The sequence below is a fragment of the Annulohypoxylon truncatum genome (genome assembly GCF_022578515.1).
Source record: "Annulohypoxylon truncatum strain CBS 140777 unplaced genomic scaffold F4807scaffold_5, whole genome shotgun sequence".
NCBI lineage: Eukaryota > Fungi > Ascomycota > Sordariomycetes > Xylariales > Hypoxylaceae > Annulohypoxylon > Annulohypoxylon truncatum.
The window spans coordinates 545485-565334 of record NW_025953791.1 but is presented as its reverse complement, the minus strand read 5'-3'; the positions used below and the strand labels follow the sequence as shown (position 1 = coordinate 565334).

Genomic DNA, 19850 nt, shown 5'->3' with positions numbered 1-19850 from the left:
CCGGTAATACGCGCAGCCTTTTACTGAATGAATGCGCCGCATATCCATAGCATATTAAGTGAAAGCCCCATCTATGTGTTTCAAATAGCGACCAACTCTTTCATGCAAATTTTATGACCCAGATGAATTGGAACCTCCCAAAGACCGCTGCCTCCGGGGTGTATATGGGGTTCGACGAGCAGCCGCTCAACTCATCATCTTTCATGGCTCGGGTTATCCTCTGGTCGAAGGGATGCAATTAAGGAATAGGGTATCGTTATTAACTACGCCTCTATTTAGCGTTCCTCCTGAATGCAAGTAGTTCGGAGAGGCTTCCGAGTGGGCAACCATGCTTCAAGAAATCGTGCTGCAACAGCTCATCCGCCGAAGCACGACTCTTAACGTCGACACACAAGCAGACCGATAGGAAAGCCTTGAGCTCCTTGCTCAGCTTTTCCGGCTTCTTCAGGCGCGGGGTGCCGTTGGTTGCGATAAGGTAGAGAGCCTTCAGAGGCTCTTCGTTAAGGTATGGCGGCTCGGATTCGATCATCTCAATGGCCATAATTCCGAGCGACCAAATGTCAACCTTCGGGCCGTATTCCTTCTGCTTGACGACCTCAGGAGCCATCCAGTAAGGAGTTCCGACCATAGTTGCTCGTTTGGATTTAGTCTCGGTAAGTTTCGCGCAGAAACCAAAATCGGCTGATATTATGTTAGTGATTTATTACTCATACTATTGGTTCCGACACTTACTGATCTTCACGTTTCCGCGAGCGTCTAGAAGAACGTTATCGCTCTTGATATCACGATGGATAATGTTCTGAGAGTGTAGGTGTTGCAACCCGCAGCAAGTCTAGATATGATGTCAGCAATGTGAAAAATGATCGAATACTTCAGTGCGCCTACCTCAAGGCAGATCGTCGAGATCTGTTCCTCAGTAATGACTGGGTTGTTGTCAATGACATCTGTCAAAGCACCACCCTCCATGTACTCCATGACCACCCATAATTCGGCGTTGTTGTTGCGTAGGAAAGCGTCGAGAAAGTTGACAATGTTTCGGTGCTTGCTGTCCTTCATGACCATAATCTCGTTGACGATAAGCTCCTTGCGCGGCTGATGTGCCAGATCCATCTGCTTAATAGCAACTTGAGCCCTAGTTCCTTGGGAACGGAGAACCTCTCGGGCCACCGCAGACACTGCGCCCTCCTTAACCTTGGCCACATAGACTGAACCGGAAGCACCCTGTCCAATCTTCTTTTGCTTCGAGTATGACAGATTAGGGTCATCCTTCGAAACAACCTCAATCAGCTTTTGCATGACCTCCTTTTCGGACATGGTGGACATGCGAACATCCTGCTTCCTCTCCGACGGCGATGGCTTGGCTGTCAAGGCAGCTTCCGCAGCCTTCACACCGTCGTTCTGCTGAGTCTGACTAGGCTTCGCCGGTACATTAAGAGGCTTGACAGGAGCGGGCATGCGTGCCATCGCCGGGTTCTGAGGTTGACCATTCGCCCGTTGTTGTGGGTTATTGGCGTTATTCTGGTATCGTGCTTGTTGGTCATTCCGCGGGGGCATTCGTTGCGCCTGGTTGGACTGGGGATCGCGTGAGGTCGGAACGGAGCTTGAACTGGTTTGAGAGGAGAGTGGAGGTCTGCTAGCAGAAGCAGAGCCCGAGTTAGGTGCTGGCGGAGCAGGCCGCTGGGCGCGAAGGCCGTTGACTTGCTGGTTGTTTGGCTTAGGCGCCGGAGGTGCTGCTCGACTAGGATTGTAGCGATCTTGCGAGCCTGAGTTCCCATATCCACCGCCACCAATCTCTTGTTGGGCCATGGGCACCTTCTTTTGAGGAATAGAAGCATTGTAGGCCTCTAGATCACGTCGGTTCTGCTCCTCAATTTCGCGCTGTCTCTGTAATTCTAGTTGCTTCTTACGTTGCTCTTCGCGCGCCGCATCAGGAGACGGGCCATAGCTACCTCCAACACTCTGCACAGGTGGTCTTTGCGACATCTCCGGAGGGTTCGGTCGAGGCGGAGGGGTGCCTTGCTGCTGTGACATGTTACTGTAGCTGCGCTGCGAAGGTGGCATTGGACGGGGTGGTGCGACAGAAGCGCCGCCGCCGCCGCCATATCCAAGTTGCTTGTTCTGCTGAGCGGCAGCGGGAGGAGTTGGAGTAAGGCTTGGATATTGCTGGGGATTCTCGGCTCTCTTAGTGAGATCCGAGTAGAAATCCAAAACCTCGAACACAGCCTGGGGGTTGCGCTCGTAATCTTCCTTAGTGATGGCGGAAGAGTTCAACAACTTCGACCATTCGGGCGGCAACCCTACGAATTGGCCTGTCTGTGGATCAAAGCCAACGTGTACTGCATGAGAAAAGTTGGTCGGGTTGCTCACCCCACCCATAGTAGGACAGCGACCATAGAGAAGGTCAATCCAGTCATAGAGATCATCATCACTCTTGACCTTGATGTGTAAAGTTCTAATTGAACCATCATCATCTCCGGGGCTATTAGATGACCCCTGCGCGTGCCTCTTGATCTCAAAGATAGTACCCGCGGCCTCGACTCGTCCGACGTTCAAGACGTCCTTTAGGAATAGAGTGTAAGAAACCTTTCCACCCTCGGTCTTGTGGAAATCAAGCGCTTCCTTGCGCAGAATAAGATATTTTTGCTTCCACGGTTGGATGAAGTTCCTGCTCTCCTTCACCTGCGCCCAACCCTCTTTTATGACCGCGACACCTCCCATGCCATCTGTCTGGTTGGATCGCTCGCGGGCGAGCGGTAAGGAAATAGTAGAGCCCGTGTATGTGGAAGTGGCAGTACGCGTAATAGGCGACGAAACCACGTTCGTCATACTAGAATTCATACTTCCGGGGTAATTAGTGCTGGGGGTGAGATTGAGGCGTGGGCGGTCCATTGGCGGTCGCGGGGCCGGGCCGGGATTCATAAACTGGCCGGTAGTATAAACGCTTCTGTTATATTGTCATAATTAGTTAAAATGTTCTGAGGATCATTAGGTATGTAAGGTCAAAGACAGACTCCCGTGTCGATACAATTAGGCGATACTCATTCGACGCAGAATTGAACTGGTAGACTATGAAGTCCGAGTTTCCCCGCTTGCGATATCGAGAGCGTTGGAGGCCGTTGAGGACAAGCGATCGAGACGGTTGGGTTTATTGTACTCTAATTAATCGATAGACTTACCCGTTCGGTGCCGCCATAGTAGGCAAGGATGAAGAAATTAGGTAGTTATCGTAGCACTTCTGCTGGGCGGAAAATCGAAGCCTTCGTCCGCAACGTCTTTAAGGGTAATGCGAGGAGCGCCTATCTTGCGAGGCTTTGTTTGAAATCAAGGCTAGAGTAGAGCGCCACGTTGTTAGTATGTACTAGACTCAGTCCCAAAGATCGGGACCCCTTATTCTAGTGTATTTCAATCTAATACGCGGCTGAGGGGTTCGGCTAACTCACCCCGATGGGGACCAAGAGAGATTAGAAGTGCGGTGAGAAAGAATGGAACCAGTTCAAACATTAAGCGCAGTTTTCTCGAATTCCAAAGTTGATATGGATTGTAAGATCCGCAAAGAGAAGGGAAGATTAGTCGACTTCGAGTGCGTGGAGACGCTGTCTTGAAGTCGATTCCAAAGGGAGTCGGTTGGTCGGGTAAGAAAAGAGACAAACGAGCGGCTCGACTTCACATCCGAAACCCAAGCATCAATGCGGTATCGAAATGTCGGGGCTTCGTTCTTTTTCACGCTCCTACTCGTATTTATAAGCCGGTTTGGTTTACTTCTGGGTTAAGCAATCGAACGAGGAAGCATAGCAATCGCAATTAGTAGACTATCGTGTTCTTCGATAATGACTCAAATCCCCCTATTACGCTGGACTGATTGGGGAGATATGGGATGTGTCTATTGTAATGTATGTGCGTGTGAACAAGCAACGGTTAAGGCTTTGAAGGAGGAGTGATAAGAGAGAAAAGTAAGACATTGGATGTGCAGTCAGCAAGCATTGGCAAGCATGGGGCTACTAGCATGGGCAGGCATAGGTGGACAAGAAGGGTAGAAAGGGCAGAAAGGGGTAGGTAAGGTACAGCGAATACAGGTACAAATACATAGGTACCTTCAATCCATATTGTCCCATCAATTGGAAGGGGGGTGGGTTCTTTTACCAAGGTACTTCCAGGAATTAAATGATTGATTGGCGTTGGAAGGGTCTCCCCTAAAACTGCAGGAGCTTCCATGTATCGTGTACATATAATCCATATAATCCGACCTATCAACTAAGACGATTTAACTCTATTTCTCGGCGAAGCGGACCCTCTCAGGCAAGGACTGGCAGGGACAGGCAGGGACAGGCAGGGACTAAGAAGGTATATGGGTACGTCCTTAGCGGTTTCAACGTTATTGAAGACGGCCACCTTGGATTGGGGAAACGCTAGTCTAAAACAAATGACGATCCTCTCAGGTCCCTACAACTTGTTCTCCAAGGCGAAAAGTTTGCCATTCCTCTTTGGATGAATTGGATGGAATCATACTTCCCCTATCGCTACTACGTATTCCTTATTGAACAATTGGAACTTTTACTTCCCTTATAACTTCAGGTGGCCTCGGATATACGATGTATAACCCGATCTATCACGTTACCTACCAAGTGCCTAGTATAATCAGGGGTGAACACTGGGCACTTCCTGGACCGCAAAACAAGTTATCATCGAAAGATCCGAGTCGGTGGTCTTATCGTTTCATGAAAGGCCGTATTTGAGACCCCTCTATCCCGACAGCAAGAGACTATGAGAATATCTCTTAAGACAAATAATAATGAACCACGCCCCGCGGCCCGCCGTGCGTCTCCAAGGCTTTACCCGCCTGTGGGATCCCGACACATGCGTAGCCGGCGCGAACAAGTCACCAATGGAATCATAGTCAAGATACTCTAGATGGATTCCATGTATAGTAACCTTCGTTTATTCAGATGCACGAAACAACGACCACTCACCGAATCGGGTATTAAATGAGTACGTACGTAGTAACGAATCGCGATCCTCTGCTACGTCAAGGCAGATTACATAGTAGCCAAGATAGAAGGTGTGTTTTGGGGCAAGCCTGATCTCGTTTCTCTTCCAGCCGACGACTTCTCGGTAGTTCCGAGTGTCACGGGTCGTGACGGTTGATCCTCTGTGCGCTGAGCAGAACAAGCCCAGATTTCCCTCGCGTACATACATATACAGGGTGGAATTCATGTGCAGCACGCAAGGTTCTCGCGAAACACCCATCGGGTTGGGAGCGGCTCAGATGGATGGAACATTTCTTCGATGACGACGATGAAATTCCTCAGCCACTGTAACATACCTACCTACCAAGGTATGTATTATACGAAACACATGAATGCATCCTACAAGGCTATAAGCCCCCCGGAAATGGTCATCGAAACGCCATTTATAAGTTTTAACTAGTCAGAATAGTAAGAGAACTCCCCGTCGGTTGTCATAATGGGTAAGATGTACGACGTTTCACCCATAGCCTAGCCGCGATCTGCTTCACATTCATTCGCTTCTTACAGAAAGCGGCGAACCTCAGCTGATTCTCGGCGATCGTAACCGCGCTCGGGGATACAGCTGCGGCGAATCAGAGACTTCGCCTTCTCGAATTTTGCAGGAATAATATGTATCGAGACATACACTTACCTAGGGCCCTTCTTGCATTGGTTTCGCCAATGTGCGGATCTGTCACAGGATGGTAGTGCTTGGCAACCCGCCAAAGCCCCTGGTTTTGACCATTGCGCGTAATTGGTCAGGGATTACAGGGGTTACCAGCTACGATATGTTTGTGTTCCCCATAGAAATTATTGTCCATCTCCGTAACATGTGGGATGTTTTAGCCGTCGCCAGACTTTTTATTTGAGAACGTCTATGTAAGCCGATATATACTACTATGTCGTTAGAGGTGTTACTAACTGACTAAGATACTATGCCTTTGGGTACGTTTCGTACGTACAAACTAATCCCAGCTTCAGAAAGCCCTTTACTCTTGTCCGCTTCGGCGGCCGAACAACCGCACGTGGTTAAGATCTACACTTGAAACTACATCTGAAAATGAGGGCCAACACATGAACAAGCTTTTAATCAGATCTATATAATCTGTCTATCCGACCTCTTGCCCCTAGTCTGCCAATGAGGCCTCCAGGCCGTTCTGCCCCTCCGATGCTTGACGTTATGGAGTAAACTAACGCATTATATCCGGGATCAACGAACAGCGACCTCAACCTCCTGTCCTTCAAATGCCGGCAATTCGGCTTCGACGTCCGCCCACTGTTTGTAACCGTCTACTACAGACTGGATTGCGGTAATGATCTTGTCTTCATCCGCACGGACTTGCTTAGTTGAGTCTCGATCTCGAAGTGTGATAGTGCTGTCTTGAATAGTTTGGAAATCAACCGTAATACCAAGCGGCGTGCCCAGTTCATCGTTGCGGCTGTATCTCTTTCCAATTGTCGCGGACGAGTCGTCGATCCTGTTAGAGATTCCGATTTTCCTGAGCTTCTGGGAGATCTTGTAGCAAATCGGTCTGAACTTCTCGTTAGATGATAGAGGGACGATAAGCACCTTTGTAGGGGCTACCGTCGGTGGGAATGAGAGGACCTAGATAAAAATTAGCATCTTGGTGTCAAACGGAGCGCTAAACCAAACTTACGCCGCGAGCTTCGTCGCCACCCTCGCTAGCACGTGTCCAGAAGTTGTGCTCCATGAGTGCGTAGAGTATTCTACCAATACCGAACGATGGCTCAATGACGTTGGGTGTGTACTCCCTAACGTGCTCGGTTCTCGTTCGTCGCTCGATGACAATAAGATCTTTAGGGATCTCAGCCTTTCCGTCACCAACACCAGCAACTTCAAGTGTAATGCTGCCCTTCTCGTTCAGGTCTTTTGCTAGAGCTTCTCTTTGGTCTTGAGTAGTAGCTAGAACAGCAGCCTCAACGGTCTTGCCGTCTTTCTTGAAATGCGGGCCGAACTTCTTCTTGTTCAAGTCAATCTCCCATTCATTGACAACTAGAGGCTCGGCTCGTTGCTGGCGAACAATGAGAGGCGCGCCAGTCTTCTTTGCGTGGACACTCAGATCGTAAGCACTACGATCTGCGCAGCCGACACATTCAACCCAGCCGTAAGAGGTGAGAAGTTCAGCATCCCAGCAATCAGCAGCATAGTGAGCCATTTCATTCGCCATATGTTGTCTGAAGCGGATCTTAGATTGGTCAACACCAATTTTCTTGAGGAATAGATGAATTCGAGCTAGGAAATAGCCCAAAGTCTCGTTATCAACTGTCTTGTTGGCCACGGCCTGGCCGATGGATACCTTCTCGACCTTCGTTTGACCAGCAAGCTGGGTTTCCCGGTTCAGAAGTACCAACTCGATATCCTTGACTTCCTCAAATCGCGGGTGTTTCTTCCCGCCCTGGGGATCCACGAAATGTTCGATTTCCGCCATCAAGAACTCACGCACTCGCAGCAGGCCGGCTCGAGGAGAGATCTCGTTTCTGTAGGATCGGCCGATAGATGCCGAAGCGAACGGCATTTGACCCTGGTTGAACTCCAGAAGTTTGGAAAAGTTCAAGAACTGACCCTGTGCGGTTTCTGGTCTCAAGTACCCGGCAAGATTGCCGCTGGGACCGATGGCTGTCTGGAACATCAGATTGAAGGCAACAGGAGGCAGTGGTTGCACGCCAGAAGCTGGATTTTTGAGGTCGTATTTCTTGATTAACTCTCCGAGCTCTTCGCCATTGTAGTTGTCGATCCTGGCCAAGACTTCTTCGTACTCCTTCACAACAGCATCGTCAAGTTTAATGGCCTCTTGCGCACCCTTGACCTTTCGTTTCTTTTTCTTAGGGTCTTCTTCCTTCTCTTCAACCTTCTGGCCGCGTGCCTCCTTGTCGCCCTTCAAGCGACTTTCCAATATCTCCTCGACGAAGTGATCCGCACGAATGATCTCGCCGTTCTTGGGGTCTTTGCACATCCAGTCGGCGAATTTATCCACGTGGCCGCTCGTCTTCAAAACTTCGTGGGGAGTCAGAACGGAACAGTCAATTTCCAGCATGTCTTCCTCTAACACGAAGTGTTTGCGCCACACATCAATAATGTTCGCCTGGAGACTGCAGCCAGGCGGACCGTAATCATAAAGACCAGCAACACCTCCGTATATTTCAAAGGCGGGGGTATAGAACATTCGTCTTCGAAGCATGGAGTCTAGAGAGGGACGATCAAGGGGCTGCCCCTTGAGGGTAGTAGCAGTTGTCGTCATCTTTAACTTTTTGCGATTCACGGGAATCTGGGGATCATATGAGTTAGGTTTAGATGTAGTGAAGTTTCGCAGATAGGAGTTCGCGACTGGAAGTCTTTGACAAGCGTTGGGGTTTGGTATAAATTGCAAGGCTCTCGAGCACCTTTGAAGTTGGGAATGAAAAGCAATCGCAGGGCCCAAGCTCGACGCAGAATTCCTAGTCAAGGAGACTGCCCTGATCATGAGGTTGAAAACGAATTGAAGACAGATAATCACGACTCTCCAAATTTTATAGGAAAGTATTCTTACCTAGCAGTTACAAGCTTAAGGTTGAGTCACAAAGTTGCCCGCTATTTTTCCAATTCGTTCCTTACCCCTCGGCCCCTCCATCGGCCCCTCCATCGGCCCCTCCAAAATTTCATACCGGTCCCTAGTCGTACCTAGCAGCCTAGGAACTTTAAAGTTAAGTGCAGGTAGAGCCCCACACAGAGTCGGGTCCACTAAAATTTTCAGATCCAAGTCGCTATCGCTATCGCAACCTCCCATTTGTGACATTTTTCTCTTAAATATCAACATTCAAGGGCTTCATTGCTCCCTACTACTACTTAATTATTAGTACTTCTTTAAGAGGCAAACAAAAGATGGGAGCACAAAGATCTACGTCACTGTCTAAGAAGACGGGAAACAAGCTTCACCGCCAATCGTTATACGTTAAGCAAAAAAGAGAGCGTGAAAAAGAGAAGCGCGAGTCTCGTTTTCGAAGGAAGAAAGAAGAGGAAAGGGAACCTGAGCTTCGAAGAGAACGAATTGCGCGAAACATACCAGCGACTATTGACAGAAAACGAGTCTGGGACGATGTTGACGACGATGGACTGGGCGCAAGCGTTGATATGGAGCAGCTGCTCAAGAAAAGGCGCCTACAGCAAGAGGAAGCAGAGGAGGAGTTAGCTGCAGAGGCGGCAAATGGCAACGAATCTGAAGAAGAAGGCGACGAAGAAGACAGCATGCTAGGTTCGGACGACGAAGAGGAATCCGACGAGGAGGCAGCGGCAAAGGCTCGCGCAAAGCAAGTCATCCGAGACGATAGCATGGCGCCGTCAACCACATCAACAAACCTCGATCTCACACCAGAATCATTGGTGGCTAAATTCCCGTCACTGTTCTCTAACGATGGGCCTGCGGAACCCCAAGTCTTAGTTACCACTACCCTCAACTCGACCATTCACGATGAAGCAAGATTGCTTTGCAGCCTGTTCCCACATAGCACATATATACCACGGTCGGCGCACAAATACGGTCACAAGTACAGCGTAAGAGAGATCTGCAAGTTCGCAGCGAATAGGGGTTTCAGTACTGTTATGATTGTGAGAGAAGACCAAAAGAAGCCAATTGGTCTGGATATTGTCCATCTGCCTTCGGGGCCGACATTCCACTTCAGCATTTCAAATTGGGTCGAAGGAAAGAAGTTGCCGGGACATGGTAATCCGACGAACCACTACCCGGAACTCTTACTTAACAACTTCAAAACACCGTTAGGTGTTCTCACTGCGAGACTCTTCCAGTCCCTTTGGCCTAAAACTCCTGAGCTTCAAGGTCGCCAGGTGGTTACGTTACATAATCAACGCGACTACATCTTCTTGCGCCGACATCGATATGTCTTCAGAGAGAAACGAGCGACGGAGAAGAGTGTGGTCGGCGCAGACGGAAAAGAGTTGAAAGGGGTGGAAAGCATTCGCACAGGTAAGTCAACTTTTATTTAGGTATTGTATATGTTCGTCTAACTAATAATTGAATTTAATAGGTCTTCAAGAGTTAGGTCCTAGGGCAACACTTAAGCTTAGGCGCATCGACAAGGGAATTGGTCGAGCTGGGAGCGAAGGAGACGATGCGGTGCAATGGGAATGGAAGGCGAAGATGGAAAAGCAACGGACCAGATTCAATCTTTAAGTCTGCCTCATATTTCCTGTTATCATACCGAATTATGGAATTCAATATACCCAAATGTTGGCCCGCTTCTTATTCTACATCTTCAATGTTCATATCCAACAGGTCACATGTCAGTCTTACCTACATCTACGTAGTATCTTCATTTAAAGTGAAAAGAAAAGCCAGTGAACCTTGGAAACTCAATTTACCCCTCAGCCCCTGTACCGCACTGCTGGGTACTTTCTAGTGATCGTCCACTAAGATAAGGTACATTGGTAAGTGACCTGACGCTAGCAACAAGGGAGCCACGACCTCAGCACCTGCACTACTTGGCGATCTTAGATTTGTGGCTTGTATAACTTGTAGGGGTCATACAGCTGACTGAGACGACTGACATCTACCTAAACCTTCCCCGTGACATCCTTTAATGACCAATTTCATTTACATTTCATACGGCATTGCTCGTATTCAACCGTTCAACCAACAGCGATGATTGACTAAATCTCACCTTCGAGGTAGTATCTGAACTACCTATCACCGAATACCACCATTTCATTTAGCTACGGTCGCCAGTTTCGGAGAAGACTCGTGTAAACGCAGCGCAGTCACCCCCAGGATGTCGGCCGCTATGGATCGGGTTCGCTCATTATTCAAGAAGAGGGACGATGAGGTGGAAGAGGAATACCAACCCTTAACCGAAGAATCGCGGTCCTTTGACGAATCTCACGGGCGCGACGAAACCGACGAGACGCCTTTCTCATGGATCGACTATGGCCTCTTTGCTATACTTGGCGTTGCGATGCTATGGGCCTGGTGTGTGATACTTTTCATGATTCATTTAAGCATCGGCCTATACAAAGTCTCCTATAACTAATGACATAATTAATTAGGAATATGTTCCTCGCCGCGGCGCCTTATTTCCAACTTCGATTTCAGGATGACGACTGGATTCTTAGCAATTTCCAATCGGCAATTATATCCGTTTCGACACTCGGGAATTTAGGATCGATGATCGTATTGACGAATGTCCAATACACTGCGTCTTATCCATTCCGGATCAACCTTGCCCTCTGCATAAACGTCGTTATATTTACTTTATTAACGGCCTCGACCGCTATATTCCTCGATGCATCACCTCTAGTATACCTAGTATTCTTATTGGCCGCAGTAGCTTTCACCGCTTGGGCGGCTGGGTTGATACAGAATGGCGCATTTGCATTTGCCTCCAGCTTTGGACGACCCGAGTACATGCAGGCAATCATGGCCGGTCAAGGCGTAGCAGGAGTTTTGCCTGCACTTGTTCAAGTCATATCAGTTCTCGTAGCACCGCCAGCCGATGCAACCGCTGGCGTGGAAGAAGGGGTTTCATCAGGCAATGGGAAGGCTGCGTTCATCTATTTCCTCACCGCTGTGATTATATCACTCATAGCGCTGGTAGCCTTCATCCCACTGGTTAAGCGACATAACCGCATTGTCGAAAATAGGATGATGGAACATATGGCTGCATCGATGACAAGCATCGAATCTGCAGAACGTGCAGCGCGTAAGGTCGTCAGCATGCTGACGCTCTTCCGAAAGCTCCATTGGCTAGCGGGCGGGGTTTTTATGTGCTTCGCCGTCGCCATGTTCTTTCCCGTCTTCACACCGAAGATTCTATCAGTGACACCGCCGGAGGACGCGGGCTTATTATTACAACCAGCCGCGTTCATCCCGCTCGGCTTCTTATTCTGGAACCTCGGCGATCTCGGAGGGAGGACCAGCTCTCTCTTCCTCTCACTCCGGGACCGGCCCGCTTTATTATTCGTAGCAAGCATAGCACGGTTCTTATTCTTGCCGCTTTACGCTCTATGCAATCTGCACGGGAAAGGGGCCGTTATTAACAGCGATGTGTTCTATCTGCTACTAGTCCAATTCCCCTACGGCTTCACCACCGGTTGGCTGGGCTCCAACTGCATGATGGCTGCCGGCGAGTGGGTTGAAGATGGGGAACGCGAGGCCTCTGGAGGATTCATGGGGTTAGCGCTAGTGGCTGGTTTGGCCTTTGGTAGCCTGCTGAGCTTCACAGCTGCCGGGATATGACGATTATGATTGTGGCGAGCGAGATTCGACAGGTAATTTTTTTTTCCCCTCTCACAAAGATAAAGGCGCCGAAGGATTATTCACGCATTTTGGGTATGGCGCAACTAGAATCTTACGTCTATATTATTGATATTATGAGGGTATTAAGATTATTCCGATTAGGTATTCCGTATCCCTTAGACTAGACAATCTTGGGGTGTATCTAGCCGTAGGTAACCACCCGAGGGAGTGGATATTAGATCGTCGTGCATGTATAGGCCGACGAATCAGATTGCTCAGATTGGCTCTCACGATGTTCATAAGTCGCCAGTTTTGGCAGTTTGCTAGCAGGGTACATGACTCCTCCACAGGGGTAAATTAATCTCGATCATATCGGTCACACGGATCGTTTAACTTGTGCTCATATCCATAGATGAGCAGTTCTCACAAATTCTCACAAGGGGAGCAGATGATAGTCTCAATTCCAAGGCTTAGGGATTCGTTAGCTCGTCTACTAATTTTATCACCTCTGATGGAGGGTTTCTAGGACCTAGACTGCGCCACTATGTACGCACGACGAGTGCTAATGGATGCCCGCAGCCGCACCTGGGCACACTGGAGTCCCCTGGACCTGGGACCTGGACCTGGACCCTTTACATAAAGGCTCCTCTAGGCTTTGAACGGCAGTTGAGGCAAACGTCATAAATGTAGACCGGACTCCATTTGCTTTTCCAAAATCGTCTCCATGCCGTTCGATTGCCTTTACGGAAAGGGGTGTGGTTCGTTCTTTTTCTTCTTCGCATTTTACCATTCATAACATTTGGTACCGTCCCGCCTAATCGTATAAATATTCCCGTCGTTACGTCTGCTCGTTACACCGATGTCTCTTTGCCATTGACCGAGTCCCTCGTTATACCCAGACATAATATCGAATATTAGGAAGGAGCGTTGTTCCAATACTTATTTTTATACCATTTACGCCATTTTTGCCAATACATTTCTTATACTTGCTTATCTGGAGAGGCTAATTTAGGTTTCCGCTATACTGGGCTGGACGACAAGGACTACAAAGAGACACCCTAACGATTTCATCTTATACCTAATAATTCATTCATCTTTTCAAAGGGAGATAAAAAATAAACACGTCTTCCCAAATCCCAGATGCAATTGTTTTTCTCTCTAATAATCTCGAGTCCGTTCTAAGGATTTCACCGCTTTCCCCCTAATCTCTTAAGGGAAACGCCCACCATGAAGCCGCTAAAAGACATCTGGAGCGAGCTCTCCAAGCCTCTGCCCGCGGGGTTGTTGGGCGCCGAGCACGTCGGGCCCGCCACCGTCGTATCTCCAAAGGAGGTATATGAGCTGAGCTATATCCTCCACAGGTCCGAATTCACGCACCTGGCCGAGGGCCGCGCCAACGCCGTCTTCAGGATCAGGGAGCCGAAGGACCCAGGCGTGCCGGCGGGCTTCTTCCGCGGCACCCTGCTGCGCGTGCCCAAGGCCACGCCCGACGTCGTCCCCTGCGACTACGAGTCCCTGCAGGACTTCCAGGAGAAGTTCGTCGACGTCTGCGTCGGCCGCCAGCACCTCGTGCCCCAGATCCTCGTCCGCATCACCCAGGCCGTGGCCACGGCCCTCAACGCGAGGCGCGACGCCGCCCTGCGCGCCAACGCCAACGGCAATGGTAATATCAAGGGCTGCGACCTGAAGAGCACCATCCTGCCCGGCTACGCCATGCTCGTCGAGGACATGGGGCCCTCGCCCGGCTGCAAGGCCCTCGAGTTCAAGCCCAAGTGGCTGGCCCAATCCCCGCTAGCCCCCGCCGACGCGACGCGCTGCCGCACTTGTGCCCGCGAGGCGTTGCGTCTGGCCAAGCTGCGCAAGAAGGCGGGGTTCCGCACCGCCGCCGTGCCGGTGCCGGCGCCCGTGTGCCCGCTCGGCCTGCTGCACGCGGACCGCGCGGTGGTGATGAGCACGCTGGAGCGGCTGGCCCCGGGGCCGTCGTGGACGGAGCGCGACCGCGAGCGGCTCGCCGACGCGTTTCGGGAAAGCGGCGTGCTCGAGCGGCTGCGCGACTTGCAAGAGGAAGGCGACTCCGGGGACGCGCTGTTCACGCGCCCCTCCGACCCGCGCTTCGGGTTGTCGATGACGCTGAGGGATTGCTCGTGCTTTGTCAGGGTGCCGGTCGACCCGGACGCGCCGGTGACGATCAAGCTCGCTGATGTGGATAAGAAGAACTGGCGCCAGAAGCAGGCGTACTGGCAGCGCCGCCACAATGACCTCGTTGATGATGGTTGGTACCGCGGCGCGGAGAAGACGCCTGTTGAGACGGCGTGTGTGCTTTGGCTTGATTATTGTCTTGAGAGGGGGCTTGAGATACCGCCTGCTTTCCGCGAGAGGCTGGGACGACGCTGATTTGTTTTTTCCCCTCATTTACCTATCTACCTCTTCCTACTTACCTGCCTACCTTTCTACCTACCTCTCCCTACCTACCAACCTACCAACCTACCAACCTACCCATCTATCTGTTATAAGGGTCGAGAGCTTGGTGTGGTGCATTCGGGCGGCCTAAATATGTTTATGGTTTTGGTTTTGTTTCTGTTTTTTTTTTTTGTTTTTTACGTTATGCCATGTCATCTCACGCCCTTACCGTTACGAGAAGATGATCTTCATGATGCGAGTAATATCATACAGGGGACCTTAAAGGGGGGTCGGGAGGATATCTGTTTGGGTGGGTGGCAGGTTATTCGTTACACAAGATCCAATGTTATTAGACAGGTTTGGCCGCGAGGCCTCTGTGAGGGCGGCAAGATTGTCGTTCTACTGGAGTACGATTTTCTTCTTGTTGTTGGAGCATGGTTTTTGGGTGGTTGGTTTCGGTTCAAAACAGGGGTCAAGAGACAGACGTTAATCAGAGAGTAATCCAGAACAACTTAATACGGTGTGTTTTACATGTATTCATTTTATATGTGTTGTCAACCAGTTATTTGAAAGTGTGTTACTTGATGTTTTGGGAGGATGTCAATTTATAGTCTTGCTACTTGGGCTATCTACCTAGGCATGATATTGCGATCTCGGATGTCTTGATATGGCGAGGCTGTAATGTTTCAGTAAGCACTTCACCTAAATCGATCACCACAAAGAATTACATGTGCTGTACGATGAAGCACGTGGATTTCAGCTAGACTACCAAGGTAGGCGTAGTACGCAGTGGAATCCTGGACGGTCACATATCATATTATCGATTGTGGGCAGAATCTTGGTTCTGAAAATGGTCTCGTTAGGGTTAGCCAGACAGCACACATAAAACCTGTTAACATCGAAACCTGAAATTTAGTAGTGAAAAAACGACGTGGCCGGACTTCACGATAGTTGTGTCCGGCTAGATGTAGAAGAATGGAGCAGAATGGAGAAGACATGTACCCAAGCGAGAGGTTAGACACGAGGCAGCGCCACTTCTAGTATAAACTTTTCCAAGACCCGGGGTTGGGCTAGCACATACTCTAAACAGTTTAGGGGTCTAAGGTTGTTGCTGCTCGCGTGCTCTCTTTCCGATGCTTTCTAAGGTTCTAGGTGGAATTTGGAGAACCCACCGTCCAGGGCAAGTTGCAGAGCGCAGAGTGCAGAGTGCAGAGTGCAGTGGCGTGAAACAAATGAAAGCGGCGGTTTCCCCTCGTGGTGGTGTGTGTCAGCCGTCACCGTCAGCCGGGAAGGGACAGAAACATCTGAATAGAGAAGGCACAGACCACATGCATTATTTTTTCATCTGCCCCCCAACTTGAATGTTGCCGAAGGACCCGTATTATTATCTTCGCGAACCAACCACAATTGGAATGAAGCTCAATAGAGCAAATCAAGATCAAGCACCAAGGGAAGGAGAGGAGAGAAAAAGAAAAAAAAAGTTCGCGTTACCTCCACTTATCTCCTTGGTCTCCCAATTCATAAGCATGCGTCGGAGTGCATAGCATAGCGTCATTTCCTTGCACAAATCCCTTGATCCCTTACTATTCCGATTTTTCCAATCCACAATCCACCATCATACAGGTGCAGTATGGTCCAAACAAGTTCCTAGAAAGCCCTAGCTTCCCGCCCAGTCTGCCACTCCCTCTGCAGTCTCTGCCATTCCTATTCCTATCATACGACTTACCGCCTAGACTTCACCGCACCCACACGCCCGCACACGATCAGCCATTGCTTTGCTGTTAATTGTGGTTCGATCTAGCCAATTCTCCGGACGGCCGCCACCTCGACCGATTTCACCGATTTGCATTATATTTTATCCTCGCTTAAACCTGGGAAATACCCATCACCGCCGCTTTCCCTTCCCACTTAGTACCTATCATACCCTACACCTACATACATACCTACATACCATACCACCGACGACCCAAGCATCCTTACTGCGAACTGCGAAGTAGAAGGGGTTTGTAGGCTATACCATGCGAACCGAGAATAAATGCTTCATTCAACATGGCCTTTAACTTCAACTGGTCGCCGCTCACGGCCGACGCCGAGTTCTATAAACGAGCGCAGGAGCTTCTAACGAACGCACTGAATAAATCTCCGAAACCTCCTATAATCGTCGACGATATCCTCGTCACCGAGTTCAACCTCGGCTCTGTCCCGCCGGACCTGGAGATATTAGAAATAGGAGATCTCGCCGAGGATAGGTTTCGAGGCATCTTCAAAATGTGCTATTCGGGCGATGCATTCTTGACGCTGAAGACGAGAGTTCAAGTAGGTCATATTTTTCCCGTTATCTTTTCTGGTGCGAGGAAAGAAAGAAATATTATGGGAAAAAAGATGCGAAAAACTACACTGTGGCTCCGGATATCGTGGGAAATTTCAGCATTACACTATATTATACCAGTATATACGTCGAAGCGACGCGAGATCTATCGACAGTTCACTATACCACCGTCTTTTTCACAATTTTAGAGAGCTAGTGCTCCGGACGTTACACGAAAATTTGCCATCTTGAAGCTATGGACGCCACCGGATTCCGTGGCGGGGACAACTTCTAAGCTTCACTTCCAGCCCCTTTTCCAGAAAAACTTGTTTAGCTCTACGCGGAACCATGTTCGTTCTACATTTTGCGCGTTTGTGGAGTTTTTGCATGAATCGTTGTAATTACCTAGGGTAGCTTATCAGGGGTTCGCGTTTTTTTCGGGATGTTTTTATTTTTTATGTTTTCTTACTTCCCCAACTATCAAGTCGAAGGTTCGTGCGTCATATAGGGTAATGGCTAATATTATAACCTGCAGGCAAACCCCTTGAACACATATCTCTCGGCTAAGCCAACATTCACATCGCCGCAACCGTTGGCGGCTGCAGCAAGTCTCACAATACCATTATCAATCACCTTATCTGAGATTAAGCTGTCTGCTTTCATTATATTGGTCTTTTCGAAACAGAAGGGCCTTACGATAGTATTTCGAAATGACCCCCTCGAGTCTCTCAAGGTCTCTTCGACCTTTGACTCGATCCAGTTTGTCCGAGACTACCTTCAGAGAACGATTGAGGGGCAGTTGAGGGCTTTGATGATGGACGAGTTACCGGCTATTATCCATAAACTCTCATTACGGCTTTGGTGTCCCGACCAATTACCGAGGGAGGAGGTGTCGCCAAAAGAAGGATCCGAAGATGAAGCTGTCGTCGATCCTTTCGCAAATCCGCCTCCTGAAGCAGTCGACTCTAATGGTCACGTGCTTGACGCGAATGATATTGCATCATTATCTATGGACGGAGGCTCGGAATTGCAATCTCTATTTTCTCAGAAGAATTTATTGAAACTAGCAGCCCTTACCGATTCGCAACGGACGTTGTCACTATTCACACCCGGGATTCGTGATGTGTTGTTTAGGGCTTGGGCCGGGTCGATGGATCGGAGCGATACCGGATATTCCACTCCAGCGTTGACGCCCAGTCTGATGCGTACCCAATCTCTGCAAGGGAGCAGCAACACATACACCTTTACGGATTCTAGCAGCATAGACCAAGGTAGCATGCCTTCGCGGCCATCCTTGTCCAGTCTCCACTCGGCCACCACTGGTCTGGCCCTTGGCGCTGGTAGACATTCAAGAAGTTCACGCAAGAAGAAGACGCGTGTGGTTAACCTGCGTCGGAGCAAAACCGGAAGCGAGGCCACTAGCGAAAGCAGTGAGACACTCTCAGATTCCACGTCTATCAACGGCCCATTCTCAGAGCCAATCCTACCAGACTCAATTCCAGAAGATCACGAGGAAGAACTGGCTGATGAAGACGAGCCATACTCAACCCAAGTGCATTACAGATCCGAGAGGGATGTGCCATCTCGGGCTCCGTTAAACATGGACATATATAATGATCCGGCTATTGACGAGGGTGGCCCCATACTATCGGTGGAGCCAAGTGCGGAGGCGTCTCCAGCTCAGCAGGAAAGGGTCGTGGGACCGACCCGCTTCCCTTCTTCTTCCAAGAGTCCCTTCAACCTGGAGCGGCATCGGCCGATGGGCTCTGACACGTCGTCCGTGATTCTCGAACAGGCATGGATAATGAAAATGGCTGGCGAAATCGCGCGTCGAGTGTACGACGAAAAGCAACGAAACGAGAATTTCTGGGCGGAGCGAGACGATACTCCACCCCCCGCGTACCAAGCGACGCAATAGATCTATAGATCGTACAGGAAGAGCAACTTCCGATCCTTCACTTTTTTCTTATTTTCCGTTTGTCTATATCCAGCATGCATTAGCAGCACCTAGACAGACTGTACATATGGTTACGGCGTTACGACAAGGATCACAGCGAGGTGGGGTAACCGGGGATTTGGAGATATCCGGATGCTTTTTAATGTCTATTAAGAGGCGGTGTGCAGCAGTAGCAGAGGCGTTCTGGGCGAAACGGTTTTAAAAAAAAGTTGTGGGTCAATTATTGACGCTTTTGCCCTTTTTTGGGAAGGTCAAGTTCTATTTTCTGTTTCTGAATGCGAAGAGAGTCGAGAGTTATGCAAAGGCAAAGGCTCGGACGAATCATCTTGCACCTCACATGTTTTTACCAACACAATACTTTAACCGACTCTCCTATGTAACGAGGGTTTTGCGACCTAGAAGGCCATGGAAAGACTCGTTTGTCAGGTAGGGGAGCCGGGCCGGGTCACGGATGGGTGGGAAAGGGGGGAAAAGGAAATCAGCATGGCATCGGACGGGAATAGGAAAGGGAAATCAGATCAAAGATTGATCGGTGGTGCATATACGTCTCCCGGTACGAACCTCAGATATTGATATATTGACGTGCTGGGAGACTCACTCGAGGCTGGAGTCCTCTTGAGAGAAAAACTCCAATCCCATATAAATGAAAGAACATAACGCCCCCAAATGCAGCGTCCTGATTTGAAGTGACTGGATCAATTTTGTGACTTACTATGTAAGAAGTGTTGGAGAGATAGGTGATCGCTAGTGTAGTAAGCAAGCAGGATGGTGTGGTTTGTCCCTAGCATCAGCTATTGGCCATCGTGAGGCTATACGACTATCATATGTCATAAGAACAAGTTCAGTGAATGTCTACTGGCAGAATTCAAGAAAATGACGTTTTGTTTCATTAGCAAATCTACGATGCACTTTCGCGATTCGTAATTCATCTAGCAAGC

The 19850-nt window shown here is 49.4% G+C and overlaps 6 protein-coding genes across 6 annotated transcripts; 4 read left to right on the top strand and 2 right to left on the bottom strand.

The window, feature by feature from the left end:
* Window positions 1-66: 66 nt before the first annotated feature.
* F4807DRAFT_308232 (Pkinase-domain-containing protein) lies at window positions 67-3417 on the bottom strand. The gene is made up of 3 exons (XM_047995013.1): window positions 886-3417; window positions 733-832; window positions 67-681 (listed from the first exon to the last, which is right to left on the bottom strand). Exons 1-3 carry the CDS (start codon window positions 2917-2919, stop codon window positions 272-274), a joined length of 2544 nt encoding a protein of 847 aa, XP_047857527.1. The 5' UTR covers window positions 2920-3417; the 3' UTR covers window positions 67-271.
* Window positions 3418-6042: 2625 nt separating this feature from the next.
* F4807DRAFT_308166 (glycyl-tRNA synthetase) lies at window positions 6043-8585 on the bottom strand. The gene is made up of 2 exons (XM_047995012.1): window positions 6662-8585; window positions 6043-6609 (listed from the first exon to the last, which is right to left on the bottom strand). The coding sequence occupies exons 1-2, from the start codon at window positions 8483-8485 to the stop codon at window positions 6214-6216; spliced, it is 2220 nt and encodes a 739-aa protein (XP_047857526.1). The 5' UTR covers window positions 8486-8585; the 3' UTR covers window positions 6043-6213.
* Window positions 8586-8767: 182 nt separating this feature from the next.
* On the top strand, window positions 8768-10365 carry F4807DRAFT_412543 (Brix-domain-containing protein). Its single transcript, XM_047996786.1, has 2 exons — window positions 8768-9982; window positions 10044-10365. Exons 1-2 carry the CDS (start codon window positions 8884-8886, stop codon window positions 10187-10189), a joined length of 1245 nt encoding a protein of 414 aa, XP_047857525.1. The 5' UTR covers window positions 8768-8883; the 3' UTR covers window positions 10190-10365.
* A 419-nt stretch (window positions 10366-10784) lies between these two features.
* Window positions 10785-12247, top strand: F4807DRAFT_457090 (nucleoside transporter-domain-containing protein; the record flags this gene model as incomplete). Its single annotated transcript, XM_048000986.1, has 2 exons — window positions 10785-10981; window positions 11059-12247. The coding sequence occupies 2 exons, from the start codon at window positions 10785-10787 to the stop codon at window positions 12245-12247; spliced, it is 1386 nt and encodes a 461-aa protein (XP_047857524.1).
* A 637-nt stretch (window positions 12248-12884) lies between these two features.
* F4807DRAFT_308158 (uncharacterized protein) lies at window positions 12885-14861 on the top strand. The gene is made up of 2 exons (XM_047995011.1): window positions 12885-13005; window positions 13260-14861. Exon 2 carries the CDS (start codon window positions 13475-13477, stop codon window positions 14639-14641), a length of 1167 nt encoding a protein of 388 aa, XP_047857523.1. The 5' UTR covers window positions 12885-13005; window positions 13260-13474; the 3' UTR covers window positions 14642-14861.
* A 1226-nt stretch (window positions 14862-16087) lies between these two features.
* On the top strand, window positions 16088-19211 carry F4807DRAFT_412536 (uncharacterized protein). Its single transcript, XM_047996785.1, has 2 exons — window positions 16088-16963; window positions 17491-19211. Exons 1-2 carry the CDS (start codon window positions 16697-16699, stop codon window positions 18871-18873), a joined length of 1650 nt encoding a protein of 549 aa, XP_047857522.1. The 5' UTR covers window positions 16088-16696; the 3' UTR covers window positions 18874-19211.
* The last annotated feature ends 639 nt before the right edge of the window (window positions 19212-19850 follow it).